The 22,952-nt window shown below is 32.3% G+C and overlaps 2 protein-coding genes across 4 annotated transcripts in view; one reads left to right on the forward strand and one right to left on the reverse strand.

Moving 5' to 3' along the window:
* Positions 1-803: 803 nt before the first annotated feature.
* LOC119600497 (cyclin-dependent kinase 5 activator 1) overlaps positions 804-22,952 on the reverse strand; it is a 258,821-nt gene continuing 236,672 nt past the window's right edge. For 2 of the 3 annotated variants that reach the window (XM_037950758.1, XM_037950750.1), the window contains exon 5: positions 899-1,182. In XM_037950758.1, coding sequence (XP_037806686.1) covers positions 1,035-1,182 — 148 coding nt within the window. In that variant the 3' untranslated portion in view covers positions 899-1,034. Of the gene's footprint in view, positions 1,183-22,952 lie in introns of all 3 variants that reach the window. The other variant, XM_037950767.1, reaches the window with a different exon arrangement.
* LOC119600526 lies at positions 5,148-5,988 on the forward strand. Its single transcript, XM_037950792.1, has 4 exons — positions 5,148-5,474; positions 5,571-5,614; positions 5,692-5,770; positions 5,849-5,988. Exons 1-4 carry the CDS (start codon positions 5,381-5,383, stop codon positions 5,977-5,979), a joined length of 348 nt encoding a protein of 115 aa, XP_037806720.1. The 5' UTR covers positions 5,148-5,380; the 3' UTR covers positions 5,980-5,988.

Consider the following 22,952-nt stretch of genomic DNA (forward strand, 5'->3'; position numbering starts at 1 on the left):
TTTAATATTTCTAGTCTAATTTGACGTTATAAAATGTATATCTAACCAGAACTTTGATTTTAGTTTAGGATTTAGTTTTGAATTAAAATTTTAAGTTCAAAATTTGAAGTTTTATATTTTACAAAATGGATGACACTATGTAGAGCACTGAAACCGACGCCAAAAGTTTTTACGCCAAAAATGTTTATATACACTTTTATGTATTTTATGCTATTAAGGAAATCTTTATAAAGCGATTAAACTGAAATGTATTAAACTTTGAAGCCCCACTCGAAAGTATGAGCGACCTACTTTTTTTAATGTCACTAAAACCGACTTGTTCCATAATTTGTTATTTATTTATATATGTACCGCAATATTGAACGACAAAATTATTTATACACAAAACTTTATATTATGTACTGGAACCAAGAGCGAACAAAATTTACGTATTTTTGTACATAAAGATTAGCGGTAAAATTTAGAGTCACTATTTATTTAATTTTTTTTCCACAAAACTCTTTCTATGTATCAAGCCGACAAAATTTTGAGAAGTGTAATACCACCAAATTGTTCAACAATGTTTTTTTTATTTGATTTATAATGCACTGTCCCTATATTTTTGTAAATAGTTTTTTTATCGTTTTTAAAAGTTTATTTTTTTACCACAATAGTTTTATTTTTTTGTAGCACTAGATATTGTAAAATTTCATTGCGATATATCCAATAGTTTCAGAGATACCGAATTATTTCCAAAAATAAAAGCTTGTAAACCACTGTTCAACGTTGATTTGGATCTAAAAAATAATACATTAAATGAATTACTATTTTATTTTAGTCGGTCCAACTTCGTTTATTTATATTTACTATTTAGAGATATTTAATATAATCAGTTTCAAATTTTATTTATTATCTAAAAGTTTATTTTTATATAAGTATATTGCCGAAATTTTTTTTCACATGTATTACAATATTTTGATTGTTTTTCCATTATGATGATAATGATGTTGTGCTGATAGTGAAAACTTTATAATAATATTTGGTCCTGTAATACGTCAAGCAGCGCCACAACTTAGAGAACTATTTGTAATATTTATAAGTTGCCCACACGATTTTAATTCTGTAAAAACTTCTGTAAAAAATCCGGGCTCAGCGTTAATTTTCAGCATTTTATTACTTAAACGGTTAACAATAACAAGGCATCTGAAAAAAATAATGTTAAATTTTAAACAAAATTATATCTTATAATTTTAATTTTAATATTTCCAATTGTATATAGAAAATTGTAGATATATGGGAAATTCTCTTTTTAATTTAAATTTTGGGGTTCATAAAAATTATGAAATTTTTTTAATAGCATATCAATGATATTTTGCGTGGACATTGTCTGACATCTTAGAAGTACAATTATCTTCTCGTGAATAATTTTTAGCAAAAACCGCCAAAGTTATAACGGTTTAAAGTTAAGAGTTTAAAAAAATTCCAAAAATTACGTTTTTACCTAAACCTCGAAAATATAAGCGTAGATATAATTCACAACGAAGTACTCAAAATACAAATTAATTTAACCCAAATATTTTAAATATTCGTGGATAAATTCGCTTTTTAAGAATTTTTTTCAACCTCTTCAAAAAATATTTTTTTTTATAAAACTAAGTACACATTTTTATAGACTATTTAACATGATGTATTAATATATTAATTTACAATCATTAACTAAAAAAATTATGCATTTATGTGTGATAGATTAAAAATTATGATGTTTTAATTTATTTATTTTTTCGAACGGCTTATAGATTTTGCTATAGATCTCATTAGTAGCAACATAAAAGAATATAATTTTATCAATTTTAATTAGAAAAACACTGCGATTTCTGCACACGAAACTTTGATGCAATTATTTTTGTGGTTAGCCAATAACTGCTTGTTTATAATTATCTTCTGCTTCCATTTCTGAATTTAAATGAGTAAATAATATAAAAACCGTTAAAATGAAAACCTATATAAAGTTTGGAAATAAATTTCATACACATGACCGAACTCTTTTTAATGCATTTGATGCAAAATCGTACTTTTTCTAACGGCTTATCGATTTTGGTATAAGCATCATTGTCAGCTACCGATTAATGTTAAGTGTTACAAATTTTAATTAGCGGTTTAGGTGTCATTCTTCGAATTATCTTGTAACTCAAGAAACACCGCTTTTTCTGCGAAAGAGAAATTTTGATGAAATTTTTTTGCAGATAACATATCCCAGCTTATTTACAATTAACTGCTTTTATCATTTTTAATTTTAAAACCGTTAAAATGAAAATCTGTTCGGTTAATTTAAATTTTGTAAATAATTTATATATTTACATGAATGAACTTTTTTACCCTTTTTTAATGCAAAAACGCAGTTTTTTCGAACGGTTTATCGATTTTCCTATTAGCATCATTGTCAGCCACCGGTTGATGTATAATGTCCCCAATTTAAATTAGCGGCATAGGTGTGCTTCATCGATTTTTATGGTGAAAGAAACCCCGCGTATTCAGTCCACGAGAGACCTTGATTGAATTTTTTTGATGCAAACCAATTCTTTCCATATAAAGATTGATTACTGATAAAATTCAGAATTTAAAATTTCTTTATAATGTAAAAAATAAAAAATTTTCAATTTTTTTGTATTCGCTCTAAAATCTTTGCATGCTAATATTTTATAGCGGCTTTATGATTTCAACATGTAAAATTTAAAAGTATTTCGATATTTTGGGTATATTGAAGTTACACTGTTAGTGTGCTTCGCGAAAAAGACCTTTTTTTGAAACTTTCACGTTTATTTTTCCAATATTTAAGCTTCTCCCACAGTGATATCTTCTAGAGCACATTTTGGAGATATACATCAAACGACGCGTAATTACAGTGTCTACTTTTTCTCATTTCTAACATCCAAAAGTTGTGAAAAAACTAGTTGGTTTCAATCAGTTTTTTGAGAAATTTTGACTTTAAGTGTTTGTTTCTCCAACATGGAACTACTCTCGACCACAAACTTTGATGGACATATTCTTTCAAGTCTTGTGAATAAAAATTCGTCATTACTTAATTTTCAAAATATTGAACGAAAGAAATATTTAATGCATAAAGTTGATTTCTTAATATCTAAAACAAAAAAAGAACTTCCCATATGTATTTTAAAAGTTTCTATAGATTTATTTTTGGAAAAAATCTAATCTAGACATAACTTTATTATAAGCAAAAATTTTTTGTAGTGTGTGCATGGTGATGTTATTGTTTGATAATCGGTTTGGTCGTTGACCAAACAGAAGATAAAACAAACAAGACAAAAAAAACAAAGTGGCCAGATTGCCGGTGGCGCTGGTATGCTCGCTTATGCCGGGCTTGAAGCTCGCCGATGAGGGTGGTCTTTGCCAACAATCTGTGCCAAAACACACTAAACACAAAAAATCATGCCAGCTATAAAATAAATAAAATGTCAAGGGCTCGAAGTGGTGTCTCCACCTCCCTACGTACTATACCTATCGAACAATTTTCTTCTAGCTGGTGTTGATGCCAAGAGATCACCCTCCCACTCGGGATTGCATCCCGCCATGACATCCTATCGTAGGGATGTCCCAAACTTTCCCCGCAAACATTTACCTTCCCTACTTACTACCGAGTTTACTGAGCTTTACCCAATCATTTTAAATGATAATCTATTCCAAATTTTCATTCAAACATTATGAATCTTCGATTTATTAATAAAAAAGGAATTTATACAATCTAAAAGAATTTTTAACAAAAATAGTTTAATATTTCTAGTCTAATTTAATGTTATAAAATGTATATTTAACCAGAACTTTGATTTTAGTTTAGGATTTAAAATATCAATTTTTTTTTTTACTTTTAGCTTTAGTTTTAAGTTTTAAATTAAAATTTTAAGTTCAAAATTTGAAGTTTTTTTTAACTTTAATTTAATTTTAGCTTTAACTTGTTAGATTTAGTTTTACTTTTAGTTTTAAAATTTAGTTTTAAATTTTCAATGTAAAATTTTAGTTTTAGATTTAAGATTTTAGACTTAGGTTTAGCTATAGGTTTAGATTTAGGTTTAGCTTTTAGATATTTATGAATTTTAAATTTAGTTTATAATGTTTGGTCTTTTGCTATGAAATTTCATTTCTATTTTAATTTTCTTATTAGGCTTTCTTCTCTAGACTTCTTGGCGGCCAAAATTCGGGTTTGTGAAGAGTCTTCAAGATGAGGATGTTGTTCAATAGATTTTTCCTGTCCGTCCGTCACGTGTCCGATCGTCGACGTTTCGGCGGTACAGATAAAATTCGAAATTCTCTAATTCCATTTATTTAATGAATGTTTTTTTATTTTTTGATATTCTTTTTTTTTCTCTTTTTTTAGGAAAATATCGAGAAAAAGGTTCCTAGGCCAGAGCTCTACCCTACGGTCGCGCACGCGTGGTTAAAGTTCACACGCGGTATGGAATTACGGCACGTAAGATTTCCTATACCCTATATAAATATTTCACTTTTCTTTTTGTGTTTTAATTTTTTTCAATCTTTTATATATATATATATATATATATATATATATATATATATATATATATATATATATTTATAAAATAAAAAAAAGGAAATAGTACGTCCGTCGGTGTACCCAGTAATTTTACTTATCTTGTGTCGGGAAAAACCAAATTATACCCCAAAGCACCCCAGGAGTGGTACTGCTTGACAGCGGCAGCTCCCTCGATGGATGGAGTTTGGTGACCGTGGCGAGTGACAAAAGCAAGTAGTTATATTATGCTTTTAGATTTTTAGTTTTAATTTTCTTTTTAGTTTTTTAATATTAATTTTTTAATTTCAATAAAAATTATTTGAAACAAATTTGCTAAACGAAATGGATTTATTTGCTCCGCCACTACTCCACCTTCTTCTTAGTTGGCCAAGTTCGATTCAAAAAGAAAGAATTTTCAAGAGTTTCCTCCCTCGAAACCTAGCTTCCTCAAAAAATGGCCGATAAATTTTCATTTCAGCTATTAAAATTCATGGTATTGTTTATTTGTTTTTGTTTGCGATATTTCCATTTGTCAAAGATGACAAAACGTACGAAAAATCCCTTTATTTTTTTGTTTACTCTTCTTCTTTTTATTAGTAGCTATTTATTAGGGAGGTGCACACTACAAATCCTACCATTCCTGTTATCCATCCCTGGATACAGGATGGGAGGGAAAAAAACGCACCATAATTTCCTTGAACAACCCTAATGTCCTAAAACTTTTCTGGGATTTTGTATTCCCATACAAAAAAATTCCACTATGGCAACCCTTATTCCTTCGAAAACAAGAACAACTCTGTATCGCCATTAAAAACTGGTCAGGGGGCGACGTACTGTGAACAGCTGCTTGAATGAATGGAAAAGGAAGAGGCAAATAAAAAAAAAATACTACGCGTGGATGAAGAAGAAGCACCCAAACACAAAAAAAATTATCAATGGAGACAACGAGGTAAGTATTTTTTGGTAAATAAACATCAAAATATTAAAAATATTAATTTAAATTGTTTAAAATAATATAATAATTTTTTCTTTTGTTTCTTTACAGGTTCTGGTGGAGATTTATGGCCAATAAAGGGGATTTTAAATAAGGTAAGTAAAAGTGTTATACAAATGGAAATTTTATTAGTGGTGTGTTAACTAACACAACCAAATTTTTTCTTTACAAGGATCATGTTGGCTGCCTTGGGCCTATAAAAAAACTGATGGCCGATTCTGAAAGATGGCGGATCGAAGCAGAATTAAATGGTAAGTAAAAAGAAAAAGTGTGGAATTATTTTAATTTTAATATAAAAATTTCCAATAATTTCGTTTTCTGGTTTTCAGGTTTTGTTTTCGATGTTCTGCTAAAATTAAAATGTGGTTCGGTGCATAAAAAAAATTTTAGTTACAATAAGAAAATTGTAATAGGTTGTGATGCCAACTCGCACCGTGTAGCCGAAATAAAGAGGATATAGATGCCAAAGTGGAAACGTTCACAAGTGCCTTGGTTGAATCGTTCGAGGACAGCTGCCCTCTGCGAGAGCGGAGATCTGCCCAGGAAAAACCCTGGGTAACTGGTGAGATCCGGAACCTTGGTAAGACTCTTCGCAAACTATTTAACCGGGCACGGCGTAAAAAGCCCGCAGTATACTGGGATGAGTATCGTAATAAACTTGGTGAATATAAGAAAATCGTTCGAAAAGCCAAACGAGGAAACTTTTCTGTGAACAGGTAGATAGCGTAAATGACGTATCGAAGATAAAAAAAATCCTATCCAAAACTCATGTCCAACCGGAATCTATGATCGATGACACGGGCAGGAGGCTTGAGGATATGGGGGAGACAATGAAACTCCTAATGGATTCTCATTTCCCACCCGGTATATCGAATAACATAGATGAACCGATATTGGAGGAAGGGGAGGGTAACACGGAAATAGTTATTACAACTGACATGGTTAAAGGGCAATCAAGAGCTTTGCTCCCTATGAAGCTGCAAGGCCGGATGGAATTTTTCCGGCACTTTTGCAGATGGAGGCGGGACTGGTTTCCGTACATCTGTCACAGATATTCACTGCATGCTTAAAATTGGCATAAACCCCAGTTAAATGGCAGGATGCAAGGGTAATATTTATACCCAAACCAGGGAAACCTAGCTATGCGACACCTAAGTCCTATCGACCGATAAGTCTTACGTCCTTCCTACTTAAAACCTTGGAACGGATAGTCGATAGCATGGTTAAAAGCAGCATACCATACAAAGACCTTAAATATAAGCAACATGCTTATGTAAAGGGACGATCGGTGGAAACCGCTTTAAACGAAGTTGTCCACTACATAGGTGAATCTTTCGATAGCAAACTGTATACACTGGCGGTATGCATTGACATCGAAGGCGCTTTCAATAACGTGGACACTGATACCCTTATCCAATCCCTAGACCAGTTTTATGTTGACCGGGTGCTCCGTAACTGGATCAACTACATGCTAAGGAACAGACGGATAATCTGCGAGATGTACGATATAACTATCAGGAAAAAGGTATTTCGCGGTATACCACAGGGTGGCATTTTGTCACCTTTACTCTGGGTTACCACGATTAATAGCCTCCTAAGGACCCTAACCGAGAAAGGACTTAGACCTGTCTGCTATGCAGACGATGTCGTAATACTTTTAAAGGGAAAGGATCCAAATTACTTGTGTAGAAGAGCTGAGGAGGCTCTGAATACGGCCTTGAGCTGGGCTCAACCGAGAGGCCTCAATGTTAACCCGGCGAAGACGGAAATCTGTCTTTTCACAAGAAAGACAAAAATTTCTACATATACTGAACCTTGCTTCCTGGGCAAGAAGATACCAGTGACAGACAAAGTTAAGTACTTAGGTGTAATACATGACCGGAAATTAAAATGGAGACACCACATAGAGGATAGGATCAACAAGGCACATCGGTGCTGGGCGATATGTAGGAGAACCATAGGCATGAAATGGGGTCTTAGTCCTACTATGACAAATTGGCTTTATAAAAGTGTAATTAGACCAATTCTAGCTTATGCTTCAATAATCTGGTGGACTGCTTTGGACAAAAAGTGCAATAACAAACTACTACAGGGAGTTCAGCGTACATGCTGCTTGGGTATAAGTGGTGTCATATGTACTACTTCAACCAAGGCTCTGGAAACGTTGCTAGATATTCCACCCATTGAAACATATATAAGATATGAGGCGGCGCTTACAGCCGAACGGCTCTTTACTTTAGGCGAACTGGCCAAAAACGGTTATAGGACACGTCATCAATGGAAGGTTAAAAAACATTCATCGGACGTGACTGATCGCATACCAGACACAGAATATGTATATATATATAGAGCAAATACCAGTAGGAATCCGTTGCTACACGGATGGCTCTAAATTAGGGGACAAAGTGGGCCTGGCGTTCTATATTGAAGACTCAGAAACAGAAATATACCACCGTTTACCTAATCATAACACAAGCTTCCAGGCAGAAGTACGAGCAATAACGGAATGTGTAAATTGGATTAGAATAAATATGGCGCCCACAGGGCTTAATATATTTACCGACAGTCAGAAGGCAATTAGGGCGATATCAGGTGATAGAATTAGATCTAAGATCGTATTGGATTGTAAGAAAGCTTTAACTGAATACTCTCCCAGAGGTAAGGTTCACATCATATGGGTACCAGGCCACTCGGGAGTAGTCGGCAACGAAAGGGCGAATGTAATAGCTTTAAAGGGAAGGGAGCTCGATGTAGTTAACCTGACAAACGCAAAACCATTCGACGCAACAAAAGCTGAATTAAAAATATGGATGAGAGAATCCCATAAGGCCTCTTGGAATAATGAAACGGTGGGTAGAACCACAAAGATTCTATGGGGTGAACCTGATGAGAGCAAGACGAGAAATCTCCTCAAAATAAGCAAGTCTGAGGTTAGTATGGTGGTACGTATTCTGAGTGGACACACAGGATTACGTGCACATCTATACAAAATTGGACGTGTGGATTCAGACGAATGTAGAGCATGTGGAGAGGACAGTGAAACTCTGGAGCACTTTCTTTGCCATTGTCAGGCATTCGTCGAAGTTAGATTCAAGTATCTTGGAAGTGATGTTATTCCGGAGATAACATTCCTAACCAACACCAATTGGAAGATTCTTAGGAATTACGTCCAGTAACTGAGTTTCTGAACATGGAAAAATAATACATTCAGTGAACAATTTTTTTTTTCATGAATTGGAGCGCACAACAGGCCCGATAGTGACCTAGGTGTATTTCTTCGGATTTGATGTAGTATACATCCTCCTATCAACCTAACCTACAGTGTGTGTCAAAAGTGTGAGTGACGGAATTTAAAATAATTTCGGTTCGAGTTTTAAAAAAAGATGAATTCGGATAAAAAAGAAATATTTTTGGAATTTATAGTGCGTGCAAAAAGTAAACGGACGAACAAAAATTAATTGAAAAAAAAGTTTAAAAATCGGATGTCGGAATAATTAAAAGTGGAAATGTTACGAAAATTAAAAGTATTTGGAATTTACAGTGATTGCCAAAAGTGTACGGACAAAAAAAATTTTATTAAAAACAAGTTGGAAAAAGAAAATTGTTTAGGAAATTACAGTGGTTCTGAAAAGTGAAAAAATTTTGAAAATTTAACTTTAGAACATACAGTGAGTGTGAAAAGTGAAGTAAAAATAGAAATATTTTAAATTAAATTAAATTAAAAATATAAAGTGAAATATAAAGTGAATTTTGGCAATAATTAAAAAAAAAATAAAAATTACAGTGAAAACCAAAAGTGACGTAACCAAAAACAAAATTGATAAAATTTAATCCAGAATAAAAAAGTGAAAATAATATTGTTGCTTAAATTTTCTATATTCAAAAAAAAAAATCTAATATTTTCCTAATTTTTCTTTTACTTTCAAGTCTTAAAATTCAGGTGGATCAATTCTAGTCCCTAGACCTCTAATTCCGTTTGGGATTAGAAGTAAAACGAAAATTTCCATTAACTTCCATACACGAGTTTATCGCGTGGAAATAGGTAGAGATGCAAGGACTAAGTCCACCAAAGCTCTTAGACAAAAATTTAGAGACTTTGGCGGAAAATACCCCTTGGCATTTCTCCAGACAATAAAAGTAAAATGATATAAAAATAAAATTATTTGAAAAAAAAATGAAATAATAGAAAGTGTAATTTTCTAAAAGAAATCGTAAAAAAACACAATTTGTTTTTGGCTTGAAATTCAGTTTGTCCTTTTGGAAGATTACCCAAAAACTAAATTAATTTAACTAACTATATTTGGTTTCTCTTCCCCAGGTTAGAAATTCAGGTGGGACCTGGACTGGAAGACTAAAGTTGGAATACTTTGAACCAAATTACGATACAAAAAGGTAAGTACTAAATAGTAATAAGGTTATCTAAATCAACTGATTAGATATCGTAAATGACTTGTATCATTAAAACTTATTTTAGACCAAATACTAAATGTTTTGTATTTCTTTTCACAGGTTTTAATCATCGAATTTTTTTTGCTAAAGAAAATCAACAGCCAGTGTTGCCACTTTGGTTATTATTAACCAAAATTGGTTATTTTTATTTTGCATGTGTACATGTGAATTATTTTTTCGTTTTGGTTATTTTTTGCAAACAATTGAACTAAATACTGTTTGCTTTTATTCTAAAAATAAAATTAAAAAAACTTCTTTTATCTCTAGTTTTAAACCAACTATGTAAATATACATATCGTACCTGTTTTGAAAAAACATATTTGGTTATTTTTAATTTTGAAGATAAAATTGCATTACTGTAAAATGCGAATATTTATAAACAAAATGTTATCAATGTACATAAGAATGATAATTTCTTCACATAGAAACAACATTTCAATTTAAAATGTACAAAAAAAGTATGAAACAAGATGAACTTATTTACTTTCATTGTTATGCATTCTAGAAAATTATTAAGGGTGTACGTTGTTTTTGTAAATTATGCTCTTGTTTTTGCAAGTTGTTTTTGTTTTTTAAGTTGTGTTCGCAATTTCTTTAACAAAGCGACATCAGCAACTAAATAAAATATTTGTATTTTTGATGGTCTTGTTTAGAAGTTCGTCTGCGATCGTGTTGTGTGCATGTAATTTGCTACTATACTAGCGCCATATATGCAAAGATTTGATACTCATCACCTTTGACTTCTACTATCTCACCATGACTTTTAGTTCTTTATTCACATTTTCTAGATGATGTTGTATACTAGTTTTTATTTTACCGTCTTAAATTCTAAATGTTGGTCAATTTGTCGGATAATTTGGAAGATTACGTTTACAAATATTGCTGAAGTTATGAATGTAATGCTAACATCCGCTACATGGTATTATAATTTGGTCAAATATACCCAAATTTCGAACGAAATCTAAAAATCTGTACATAAAATGGGTAGAATTTTTAAATTTAAAATTGTTTTCCAAAAAGTCAAATGTGGAGTATTTTTGAATTGCGCTAAAACGCGTTAAAAACACAGTTATTTTTTAAAATAAATATTAATTACTTTTGTTAACGAATCCGCGAAGGGACATATATTTATTGTTGAAAACACGATAGAGTCGAAAAGAAACAAAATAGAAAACTAAAATATTTTGCCAAAATATTTTTAGTTGACCCAGTTTGCTTGGTATTGAAAATGCGAAATATCGGTCAACGATTTCACCTAGCCCCCATATTATGCCATATTCAAAAAATTACTATATTGCTTAAAAAAGCATGTATAGCGATGAAATTCAATATAAAAAAGTTTTATTGGAAATGTATTTGACAAAGTTTATGAGGATCGGTATATAATTGACTCTATCCCTCATAAAAAGTCTCCTCAGAACATGACTTTAAAGCTGATAATGTACTGCAATATAGCAACTTAACATAGTTACAAGTTCCACTTCAGAACATGAATTTGTTATTTTAATGTCCAAATGAAAACATGAAACAAATAAAAATAATTTTGTTTACTTTTTTCTTAATTTGGTTATTTTTTATTCGAATTTTGGTTAGAAAAAAAAATTTTGTTGTGGCAACACTGTCAACAGCATCAATTGTATGACCGAGAGTAAAATTTCTACAATCAGCAAAATTCTAATCGGTAAGTGAAAAATATAAATTTATTTCATTAACATCTAATTTTAAGTTATTCTTACTAGTCTAACAGTAGATTTAGTATTTTAAATTAAATTTAAAAACAAACTATAGATATATTGCCTTATTTCGTGATCATTAAGATCATAATGTTTTACATTATTTGTCTATTTTGTCAGGAATAGTTCGTGTTATGAGAACAACTTACCGTACCGATAGATTTCCCTGTTAACGAGTAATTTACGTGTTTCTACCCGAAACGCTTGTTGGATACTCGTCGCAGCTAACCTTGAGTGCATGGTTTCAAAAAGTGCTATGACGGAATTGCAAGTGAAATAGGAGTATGTATAATCGTTGTGACTAGAACCATCAAAGATGTTGAAACTATTGCTTCAAATCTTTGGCATGAAATACCCCCAACGATTTCCCTTGAAGGTCTTCAACCTCATATAGACTATTACCTATAGGTCTGACGATACGACATTTAAGGAATTTTCTCGCTAGCTTGACATTGAAGATAATCTTAAAATCGCTTTGTTGAAAGTTGTGACGATAAACTTCCTGACCGGGTACAAACTTAACTTGACGGCAACGGGTGTTATAGGACTTTTCTTTCTTCAAATATGCCTTATGTAGATTCTCACGAATTTGCTGCCGTATTAAATCCATTTTTACAGGGTTTGGTAAGATATTAAATTGAGGGTCATGTAGAATTTGTAGCTTCTTTGCAATATTGTATACACTTTCATGCGGAAACATGTTCATGCCAAAAAGTGCGAAGTATGGTGTAACTCCGATTGATGTTTTTACTGATGACCTTAACGAATATTCTATTTCTGACAGGTATTTGTCCCACTCAGTATGATCTTCTTGTAGATACGAACGAATTGCGGACAGAATCGTCTGGTTTACGCGCCCTGAGGCATTTGCCTGTGGTGAGTGGGTAGCGGTTTTTACATGCTTGACGCCAAAGTTACAAACCATACCTTGAAATTCTTTGTTGACGAACTGTTTTCCGTTGTCTGACACAATTACTTCCGGGGTACCAAATTTGTGGAATACTTCGGAGATTAGGAATTTTATGACATTATCGTATTTGCCTTCGCCATAGCCTTCAATAGCACGAATTTCGTAAGGTGGTCCAGAACGATGAATATAAATGAAAATCGATAAAGATTTTCTGGAACGGGCGCTCCGTTTGAGATTCTGCTCACATGGGTGGTCGTAAAATTGAATTAGCGGGTTTTGTTTGGCCAGTAGAAATATTCTTTGACTCTTCGGAGTGTTTTTCCATAACCTCCATGTGTGGCTTGAGGTGGATTATGGCACTTGGCAATAATGTCTTGGGTCAATTCAAGTGGAACCCAAAGTTTCCAAGCGAAGTCTTCGTTTATTGGAATACCATCGTAAGGCAAAACTCGTTTGTAGACCAAATCGTCAACAAAACTGCTCCCAAACCGACGTCTGAAGCATCACACTGCACGTAAAAAAGCTTGTTGAAGTCCGGATGTCTAAGTACTGGTGCTGTTGTAAGGGCTGATTTTAATTTGTCGAAGGCTTCTTTAGCTTCATCCGGAAAACTGAAGACTTTTCCTTTCTTGAGAGTGTTAAATATTGGAGTGGTGGTATAGTCGGGAATGAAGCGACTGTACCAACCAGTGGCTCCCATAAAGCTTATAACCTGCTTTGCGGTTTTCGGGTGTGTGTATTTTATAATGGTGTTAATTTTATCAGGATCAGGTTTTAATTTTCCTCCTCCTACTATATACCCTAGGTACTTCAGTTCTTTGAAGCAGAATTTGGACTTGGCTACGTTGATGATCAGACTCGCTGAATCCAAACAATGCGCTACCCGATCCAGCAATTCCAAGTGTGTCTTAAAGTCTGGAGATACTATCAAAAGATCATCTAGATAGACGAAAACTCTATCTTTATCACTTTATCCATTAGACGACATAACCTTTGGGCTGCATTACACAACCCAAAAGGCATGACCGTAAAATGGTAAAGTGGTCGTCCTGGCACCGTGAATGCAGTTTTCACCTTACTAGATGCATCTAGAGGTATCTGCCAGAACGCGTCTTTGAGATCAACGCTTGATATGTAATATGTATCCCCTAACCGGCTGAGAAGACTTTCGATGTGCGGCAGAGGATAGGCGTCCTTAACCGTGAGCGCATTTAGCTTACGAGCGTCCAGACACAAACGGTTCTTCTAGCCCCTACGGACGAGAGTAACCGGATGGCTCCAAGGACTCTCGCTCTGCTCAATGACCCCAAGGTTAAGCATCCTATCCAGCTCTGCGTACATCAACTTCTGTACAGCTGGTGATCGGAATCGCTTCGCGGGTATCGATTGTATGACATTCGAGCGTAGTCTGGCCAAGACCTTTCTTCGCGCAACAAGGAAATAACGCCACCATTTTTTTAAAGCCGCCTTATCATCAGGAGTGAGTACATGGACTTTATCGGTGTCCTTAACCTCTTCCGACTCCGGACATAAATCTACCCCATTAGTAGAGAGACTACACATGGCAGGGAAAAGACCGAAGCTCTTCATAAAGTCTACGCCTAAGAATAGACTCCTACTTAGTGTTAGTAACAAATATAAGGTGACTTCATCGAATGATTATTAAATTTTATCACCGTTTTTACCCTTCCGACAATTTTATGTGGACTGCCATCGGCCGTTTTAACGTAGGACAGAAACTTTTGGACTCTTTTCCTGATTTTGTAACGCTGTCTAGCTTTCTTTATCTTGTTAGAGACCTGCCCGAAGATTCTTAATTTAGCTTCATTATATTCATGAATTCTTTGATGTAATGGTTCAATTACATGAACTTTCGGCTTTACAGCTTCAGGAGTTAAACGCTCGGAATTAACGGAAAAAGTACCTTCTGTCGGCCAGCTAGGGGCTTGGGAAACTGAGGTGGTGGCAAAACTGGATTGTAGTTTGCTGGATAAGGCGGCTGGGAATAAGCTGCTTGTGATGGCAAAGGCTGAGTAGCATCTGGTTGCTGAATATTACGCCAAGGTATGTTTACATGTAGTTGTGGTTGATCGTTTGTCAATAAATTGTTGTTTTGTTGCAGAACAGGTCGTTGTGGTTCGGCAGGCTGTGGAGGTGACGCTTGGGATAAAGCTCGAGATACGGCTTGCGAAATCTCCTGTTGCATATCGCTACGTAACAACTGCATTTGTCTTTGCAATTCTTCTCTCATGAAATTAATCATATCGGTTGCGGCTGCAACATTATTGGCAGGTGGAGGAGCTGTCGTAGACATGCTGGAACGATATTCCTGCTGCACATTTCTGGCAGTGATACTACTGTATTCATAGACATAAACTGCTGAACGGCGGGTGTTACTGTCGACGTTGTTATAGTTGTTGTTGTTGTGGTGGTGGTCATGGTACTAGCTACAGTGTACATGGGGATCGCAGCGGAAACTGCCGTTTCAATAATGGTTCTGTTGGCATTCTCCATTAAAATATTACTTATATTATCTGCTTCTGATCGGCTCCTAGCTGAGCGAGTTAATACCATTTCTGATGACAAATACAAATATTTATAACGAGTTTGACCAAGTAATAGAAACTATGTATGTCCAAACCAAATGATAAAAGTCAATTTATATATGTAAACAGACCGCTAGTAAAAAAATATTTATATATATTTTTATCTCAAAGATGAAAATATTAAACAAAAGCTAAAAAGAAAATCCTCCTCTTTCCAAAAAAAACTAAAGGTCTAAATCTAACCACAAAAGATTTAAAATCAAGACGAAAATGAAAATTCAAAACGTAATCTTGTAAACGGCGATGCTTTCGGTGCAACTAGAGGTTGGTTTTAAAAACCAAGTTCTTCTAGGACTACTTTATCTATTTAGCTGTAGAAAAACGTGAGTTTTAAACAAACACTAAAAGTTTTGCTATGAAGGGTGGCTGCCTATGCTATTCTTTCCTCCCAACTTGAGCAATCTCGCTCTTGCTATGGAAAGCTAATACGAGAGCCTCAAGATGCTTGGAAAGAACAGGCTGAAGAATATATAATTCCGCATGACTATATTGCCCACACCAAACGTCACAACGCGAACCAGACCGGGTTGTCCAGATGTTCGGGACTTACGTCAGTGTGCACAATATTAGTCATGCACAATTACAGATTCCCATCTATTGAAATGTACTAAAACAAAAATAAATAACTATTTCGTCCGACAACGTCGCTACAATAACGGACTCTTATTACGACCTAACAGGACTTAGGTAGTCTCGACTAAATAGAATTAAAACAAACTATATTAGGCAATGGACCTACTTCGGGCCCCACGTTGGTCGCCATTTATGTAGTGTGGGCATGGTGATGTTATTGGTCGTTGGTCGTATTGGTCGTTGACCAAACAGAAGATAAAACAAACAAGACAAAAAAAAACAAAGTGGCCAGATTGCCGGCGGCGCTGGTATGCTCGCTTATGCCGGGCTTGAAGCTCGCCGATGAGGGTGGTCCTTGCCAACAATCTGTGTCAAAACACACTAAACACAATAAATCATACCAGCTATAAAATAAATAAAAAGTCAAGGGCTCGAAGTGGTGTCTCCATCTCCCTACGTACTATACCTATCGAACAATTTCCTCCTGGCTGGTGTTGATGCCAAGAGATCACCCTCCCACTCGGGATTGCATCCCGCCATGACATCCTATCGTAAGGATGTCCCAAACTTTTCCCGCTAACATTTACCTTCCCTACTTACCGCCGAGTTTACTGAGCTTTACCCAATCATTTTAAATGATAATCTATTCCAAATTTTCATTCAAACATTATGAATCTTCGATTTATTAATAAAAAAAACTTTATACAAACTAAAAGAATTTTTAACAAAAATAGTTTAATATTTCTAGAACCAGAACTTTGATTTTAGTTTAAGATATGAAATATCAATTTTTTTTACTTTTAGCTTTAGTTTTAAGTTTTAAATTAAAATTTTAAGTTCAAAATTTGAAGTTTTTTTTAACTTTAATTTAATTTTAGCTTTAACTTGTTAAATTTAGTTTTACTTTTATGTTTAAAATTTAGTTTTAAATTTTCAATGCAAAATTTTAGTTTTGAATTTAAGATTTTAGACTTAGGTTTAGATTTAGGTTGATATTCTTTTTTGTTTCTCTTTTTATAGGAGAAATATCTATATAAGTTTTTAGGAAAATATTGGTTAATCCACATCGCGAGAAAAAGGTTCCTAGGCCAGAGCTCTACCCTACGGTCGCGCACGCGTGGTTAAAGTTCACACGCGGTATTTGACTTTTCATTTTGTTTTTAATTTTTTTTTTTTTCAATCTTTTAAATATATATATTTTTTTGTTATTTTCTTTTATTTAAACAAAAAAAGGTGTCCCCAGTAATTTTACTTATCTTGTGTCGGGAAAAAACAAATTATACCCCAAAGCACCCTAGGAGCGGTAGTGCTTGACAGCGCCTGCTCCCTCGATGGATGGAGTTTGGTGACCGTGGCGAGTGACAATAGCAAGTAGTTATTTTATGCTTTTAGATTTTTAGTTTTAATTTTCTTTTTAGTTTTTTAATATTAAATTTTTAATTTCAATAAAAATGATTTGAAACAAATTTGCTAAACGAAATGGATTTTTTTGCTCCGCCACTACTCCACCTTCTTCTTAGTTGGCCAAGTTCGATTCAAAAAGAAAGAATTTTCAAGAGTTTCCTCCCTCGAAACCTAGCTTCCTCAAAAAATGGCCGATAAATTTTCATTTCAGCTATTAAAATTCATGGTTTTGTTTATTTGTTTTTGTCTACGACATTTCCATTTGTCAAAGATGACAAGACGTACGAAAAATACCTTTATTTTGTTGTTTCCTCTTCTTCTTTTTATTAGTAGCTATTTATTAGGGAGGTCACACTACATGTTAATACATTTCTTTAATTCAACGATGTCCATTTCATAGCACAATTGTGCTGACTAAAACACACACATATTCTTATTCCCTTTTTTTTAGTCGTCACTGAGCCAGCGACGAATGCACATGTGTAGCGGGTGTACGATTTTATTTCAATATTTTTGTTTACAGCACTGAAAGAATTTAATATGGCATGCGAAAAATATTTTATGATTATAAATGCGTTTGACAATACTCAATGTCTATTATGTTATAAAACATTTAAGGAAATTAGGGGATTTGTTTTAAAAAGACATTATGATTCTTTTCATAGTAATATGGATAGATTTAGTGATAGGGAAAAGAAAAATTATTTTTAAAATATAAAATTATTTTTTTGGAAAAACTAAAGAATTGGTTATCTGATAGGGAAGCCAACGAAAAGAATTTAGATGATACAAGTTTAAAAAAAGAGTTGTCAACTCTTATAAGTTTAGATATTGTTAAACATGGTAGACCATTTTCTGATGGAATATTTATTAAAAATATTTTATATAAATGTTCTGAAAAATTGAAGTACAATTTAAAGTTTATAAAGTCCCTCCCGTTATCTCGGAATAGCGTAGTTCGGCGAACAGATCAACTAGGAATTTTTGTAGAGTCCGCTATTACTGAAAAATTAAAAAAACTGTGAATTTTTTTCATTTTGCATAGATGAAAGCGCAGATATAAGTGATTTATGTCAACTTATCATTTGTGTCAGATGCGTAGATGCAAATAATAACGTTTTTGAAACAATGTTTTCTCTTGAAATATTTCCGTAAATTTTTTTTTGGTATACACAATTTTTCTTTCAGTGCAGTTCTCTTTCGCTCACCAATACAACTACAGTTTTAGTTTTGGACATCACTGCTTTAATTACACGGTGTGACAAAATAACAAAAAATCAATACACTCATCGCGAGACCTAGTGAAGTTGGTAGGTCTATAAGAGTAGATTACAGTACCATTTTTAGAATCTTAAATATACCCTAAAATTCGGAAGATATTGGAAAAAACCGTTTTTGTTGACTAGACAAACCAAAAAAATTATATCTCATATTTTTCTTAACCGATTTAATATCTTTCAACTGTTTTGGAAAGAGTTTCCTTTGTACTTTTCAAAAAGTACACACGCTTTTATATTTTTTAAGGAAATGTGTAACATATTTAGATCTAAATACAAATTTTTATATATTTTTTAATATGCAACCTTGAAATCAGATAAAAACTGACAGAAATAGAATTTTTTTCGTAAAAACAAAAATTTGCCAAATATCTTATTTTATTCATAAAAATAAAATGTGGGTCAAAAATTATCGTAAATCCTAAAAAATTAAAAAATATATAAAAATTTGTATTTAGATCTAAATATTTTACACATTTCCGTAAAAAATATTAAAGGACAAAGGTCCTTTTTAAAAAGTATTTTCAAAACAGTTAAAAAATATTAAATCGGTTAAGAAAATTTTGGGATATAATTATTTTGGTCTGTCTAGTCAACGAAAAGCGTTTTTTCCAATATCTTCCGATTTTTAGGGTATATTGAAGATTCTAAAAATGGTAAAATGATCTACTTATCTACACGCAGAAAAAAAAAACATGGTTCGACAAGGTTAATATAACTACGCCATGTTTACTGTAACAATATATTGTTTTCAAAAACTTTAATTGTTATTTTAATTAGATTTTAACAATATTTTAGTTACTGTAAACCTTTTTATGTTCAAGGCAATTATAAATTTGAGTATGATTCACTGAAAAATAATTATTTTTACAACAACTAAATAATGATAACAATGAAAACATATTATGTTATTTACAACCACTTATAACCATTATATGTTATGTTATATAACCATTGTATGTTCTGTTGTTATAAATAACCATTATATGTTATGTTGTTATATGACTGCTGATACAACAACAAAACAACTTTAGCCACACACATTTACTCATACAGATTACTTTTTCGTGTGTGTTTTTTTTTACGCGACAATAAAATGAGTTAAAATAAATCTCATTTGGCTTATAACATTAAACGTATAAGTTTTACAGTTTGTATAAAATAATGTAGTTATGTTTTTGTGAAGCAAATTGAAATTTGCGAATTGTGTTAAGTATTGTAAGTTATATTTATTTATATATATATATATTTTACTTTTTTTTAGAAACTGTAATTTTACTAATTCAGTAAAATTTATTTTGATTTCGATACATATTTAAACGAAATTTTGATCACATTGGATCGTAATATGATCATGTATAACAATATTATGATAAATAAAAAAATATGATGATAAAATATTTCCACGGTATATAATCATAATATGATATTTTAAAATTGTTACAATAACTATAATATGTTTAGACTACAAACATAATTTTAACCATAATATGTTGCTCTTGGAACATGGTTACCACAACCATGTTTTTTCTCTGCGTGTAGTCTACAAAAAGCATTATATCGCGAAATGAGTGTTTTTAAGTGTTACACAGTGTTATTAATTCTGTATTAATATTATTATATCCTTCACCACCATCAGATAGAGGATATATAAGTTTGTCATTCCATACCCTCAATCACCACTGACGATAATAATTAGGTGAATTTATTTAAAGAATATTTTTCTGGAACTTTTATGTTTTATAAAAATAAACATAAAAGTACAAAAATTATGAAGAAAATGTTTATTGCATGGAATAATGTTTGTTTTAAATGAAAAATTCTATTCCGGTAGATTAATTTGCTGAACATAGGTTTGTACCTGAAATTATATAAAACATAATTTGAATTTTCCCATCAATAGTACCCACTGCATCAATAGCCATTCAGGTTACCCGGAGGTTTCAAATCCCAATCATAGATGACCATGATTGGGGTTATTCAAAAAAACTCCATCTGAGTGAGACGGCTACTAATGCTCTGATGGCTACTGGGATGAGTATCAGAGTAAACATTGTTAATATATTAAAATCGTTCGAAAAGCCAAACGAGACTTGTGGAAACTTTTCTGTAACAGGTACATAGAGAAAATGGCGTATCGAGGATAAAAACTTCCTAGGAAACTCATGTCCTACTGGAATCTATGATCGATGAAATGAACAGGAGGATATGGAGGAAACAATAAACTCCTAATGGAAATTCATTTCCCACTTGATATGTCGGGTATCATAGATGAACCGATATTGGGTAAGGGAAGGATAACAGAGAGATAGTTTTTACAACTGACATGGTCAAGATTTTCACTGCATGCTTGAAATTGTTAAACAAAGTTATCCACTATATAGGTGAATTCTTCGATAGCAAACTGTACACACTGGCAGTATTTATTGACACCGACCGGTTTTATGTTGACCGGGTGTTCCATAACTGCATTAAGTAATGCTATGGAACAGATGGATAAGCTGTGAGATGTACCATATAACTATCAGAAAAAGGGGTATTTTGCGGTACAACACAAGGTTTTATTTTTTCCCCTTTACTCTGGGTATCTACGATTAATAGACTCCTGAGGACCCTAACCGAGAATAGACTTCGACCTGTCTGGTATGCAGACAATGTCGTAATACTTCTAAGGGGAAAGTATAAAAATTACTTACTTTTGTAGAAGAGCTGAGGAGGCTTTTTTAATGTTTATTTGGAAAGAAATTCATATAATAACCTGTTTAACTTAAAATAAACAAAAATTATAAATATAATTAATAATAATAATACTCTGTCCCTTTATTCGGGCTCTCTAGCATAATAATATTTCGAGTTATATAATATAATTTTCATTAATAATAATATTATATTTACATTTTAATAATATTTATAATACAATTACAAAAAAACTTACTTTCATATTGCAAGGAAATAAATTAAAGTCTAGGGGTAAAATGATAGATATTAAGGAATTAACCACCAGTATTTTCTTGTATTAACCCATTCGTTCCCACTGTACTCACTTGGGTACAAAAAATAACCGGTTTCGTAATGCTAGATTATCCATATTACAGAGTTTTTTGAAAAATTTTATTTTTGGAATATTACTACAGGATCCAAAGAGTAAATGTACCGAATTACAAAGTCATAAAAATATAACGGTAAATTTTAAATAATTTGTTTGTCAACATAGTTTTTTAAATTTTCGATTTTTTGCACCTTTCATTGCAATTTGATGTCAAACTTATTCATTTTGAGTTGAATGGATTAGAATTTTACTGAAAAATAAAGTAAACAGATCAGCCCATTAGGATTTTATTAAAAAATAATTAAAAATTTGTTTTTAAGATTATTTTTATAAGCTTAAATATTGGTGTACTCGCTTAAGTACAATATTTTCATATATTTTAATTATCTTTTAATGGTGTTTATGTCCTTTTTGGTAAAATTTTTAGAAGGCTTGTAGGTGCTACTGATTATCTTTATAATAAAATCAGTTCAAATTTAGATTTTTTCATTATTTTTCCAAATATTGCCAAGAAATAGACAAAAAAGGATTTGCTAAATACAGTTAATTACTGGAGGATCTAGCAGACAACATTTTTGGTGAATGAGAATTGTATGACAGTAGTGCCACTGAAGAATACATCCCATTTGATGAATTTTAATTAATTTATTTTAGCACAAATATCAATAACGTGTCGAAAAAGTGCACTGAATACGGTAATTCACAGTGAATTTCAATACAATTCATAGTAAATCTAATAGAAAAATTCTCAATACTAATTAATTCTAATGTTTATGTAGGAAAGTATTAAAATATTAAAAAAATAATAATAAAAATTGCTTTTAATTTTTTTTTATTTATTTGTATTTATACCAACGTTGCGCGTTCATATTGTTCAAATTACGAAGATTTTCGGCAATTCACACGTACACTACCCGATCGTAAACAAAACTCACAGCAAGAGCGTAAAAATACAAAAAATTATCTTCAGTTGCCTAACAGCATTCAACAATGTAGAGGTTGACGTCGCTTTGTTTCAAAAATTGCAAAAACAATTTGTAAAAACAACAACACATTTTGTAAACAAGAGAATTACTTGCAAAAACTCGTACACTCCAAAAAATTTCACTAATGCATAAGAATGAAAACACATAAAAACAGTATTTTAAATACTTTTTTTACACATTTTAAATAAAAAACTTTATCTTTGTGAAGAGATATACATTTTTCTTTGAATATGTTTTATCTGTAAAATTTACCATTCTACTTGTTATGAAATTTGATCATAACAAGCGTAATTAGGCAATATTTTTTCTAAGTGTTTTTTAGTATTTTCTCACCACTACAATAACAGTTTCTTAGCATCTCTCTTTCTGCGCTTGGCTGATTTATACCCATATTGTCACATTGTACCCATCCGAGTACAGTCCAAAAATCGCATTTCCAAAATTTA

Source organism: Lucilia sericata, unplaced genomic scaffold (assembly GCF_015586225.1).
Source record: "Lucilia sericata isolate MDLA Ls3-8-SP2 unplaced genomic scaffold, ASM1558622v1 Contig000004F_arrow, whole genome shotgun sequence".
Lineage (NCBI taxonomy): Eukaryota > Metazoa > Arthropoda > Insecta > Diptera > Calliphoridae > Lucilia > Lucilia sericata.

Bases quoted from the DNA above. Each gene is read 5' to 3' on its own strand.
- LOC119600526 (XM_037950792.1), top strand. From the start codon at position 5,381: ATGGAAAAGGAAGAGGCAAATAAAAAAAAAATACTACGCGTGGATGAA. The intron at 5,615-5,691 runs GTAAGTAAAAGT...TTTCTTTACAAG, and splicing joins TAAAGGGGATTTTAAATAAG to GATCATGTTGGCTGCCTTGG. The intron at 5,771-5,848 runs GTAAGTAAAAAG...TCTGGTTTTCAG, and splicing joins GATCGAAGCAGAATTAAATG to GTTTTGTTTTCGATGTTCTG.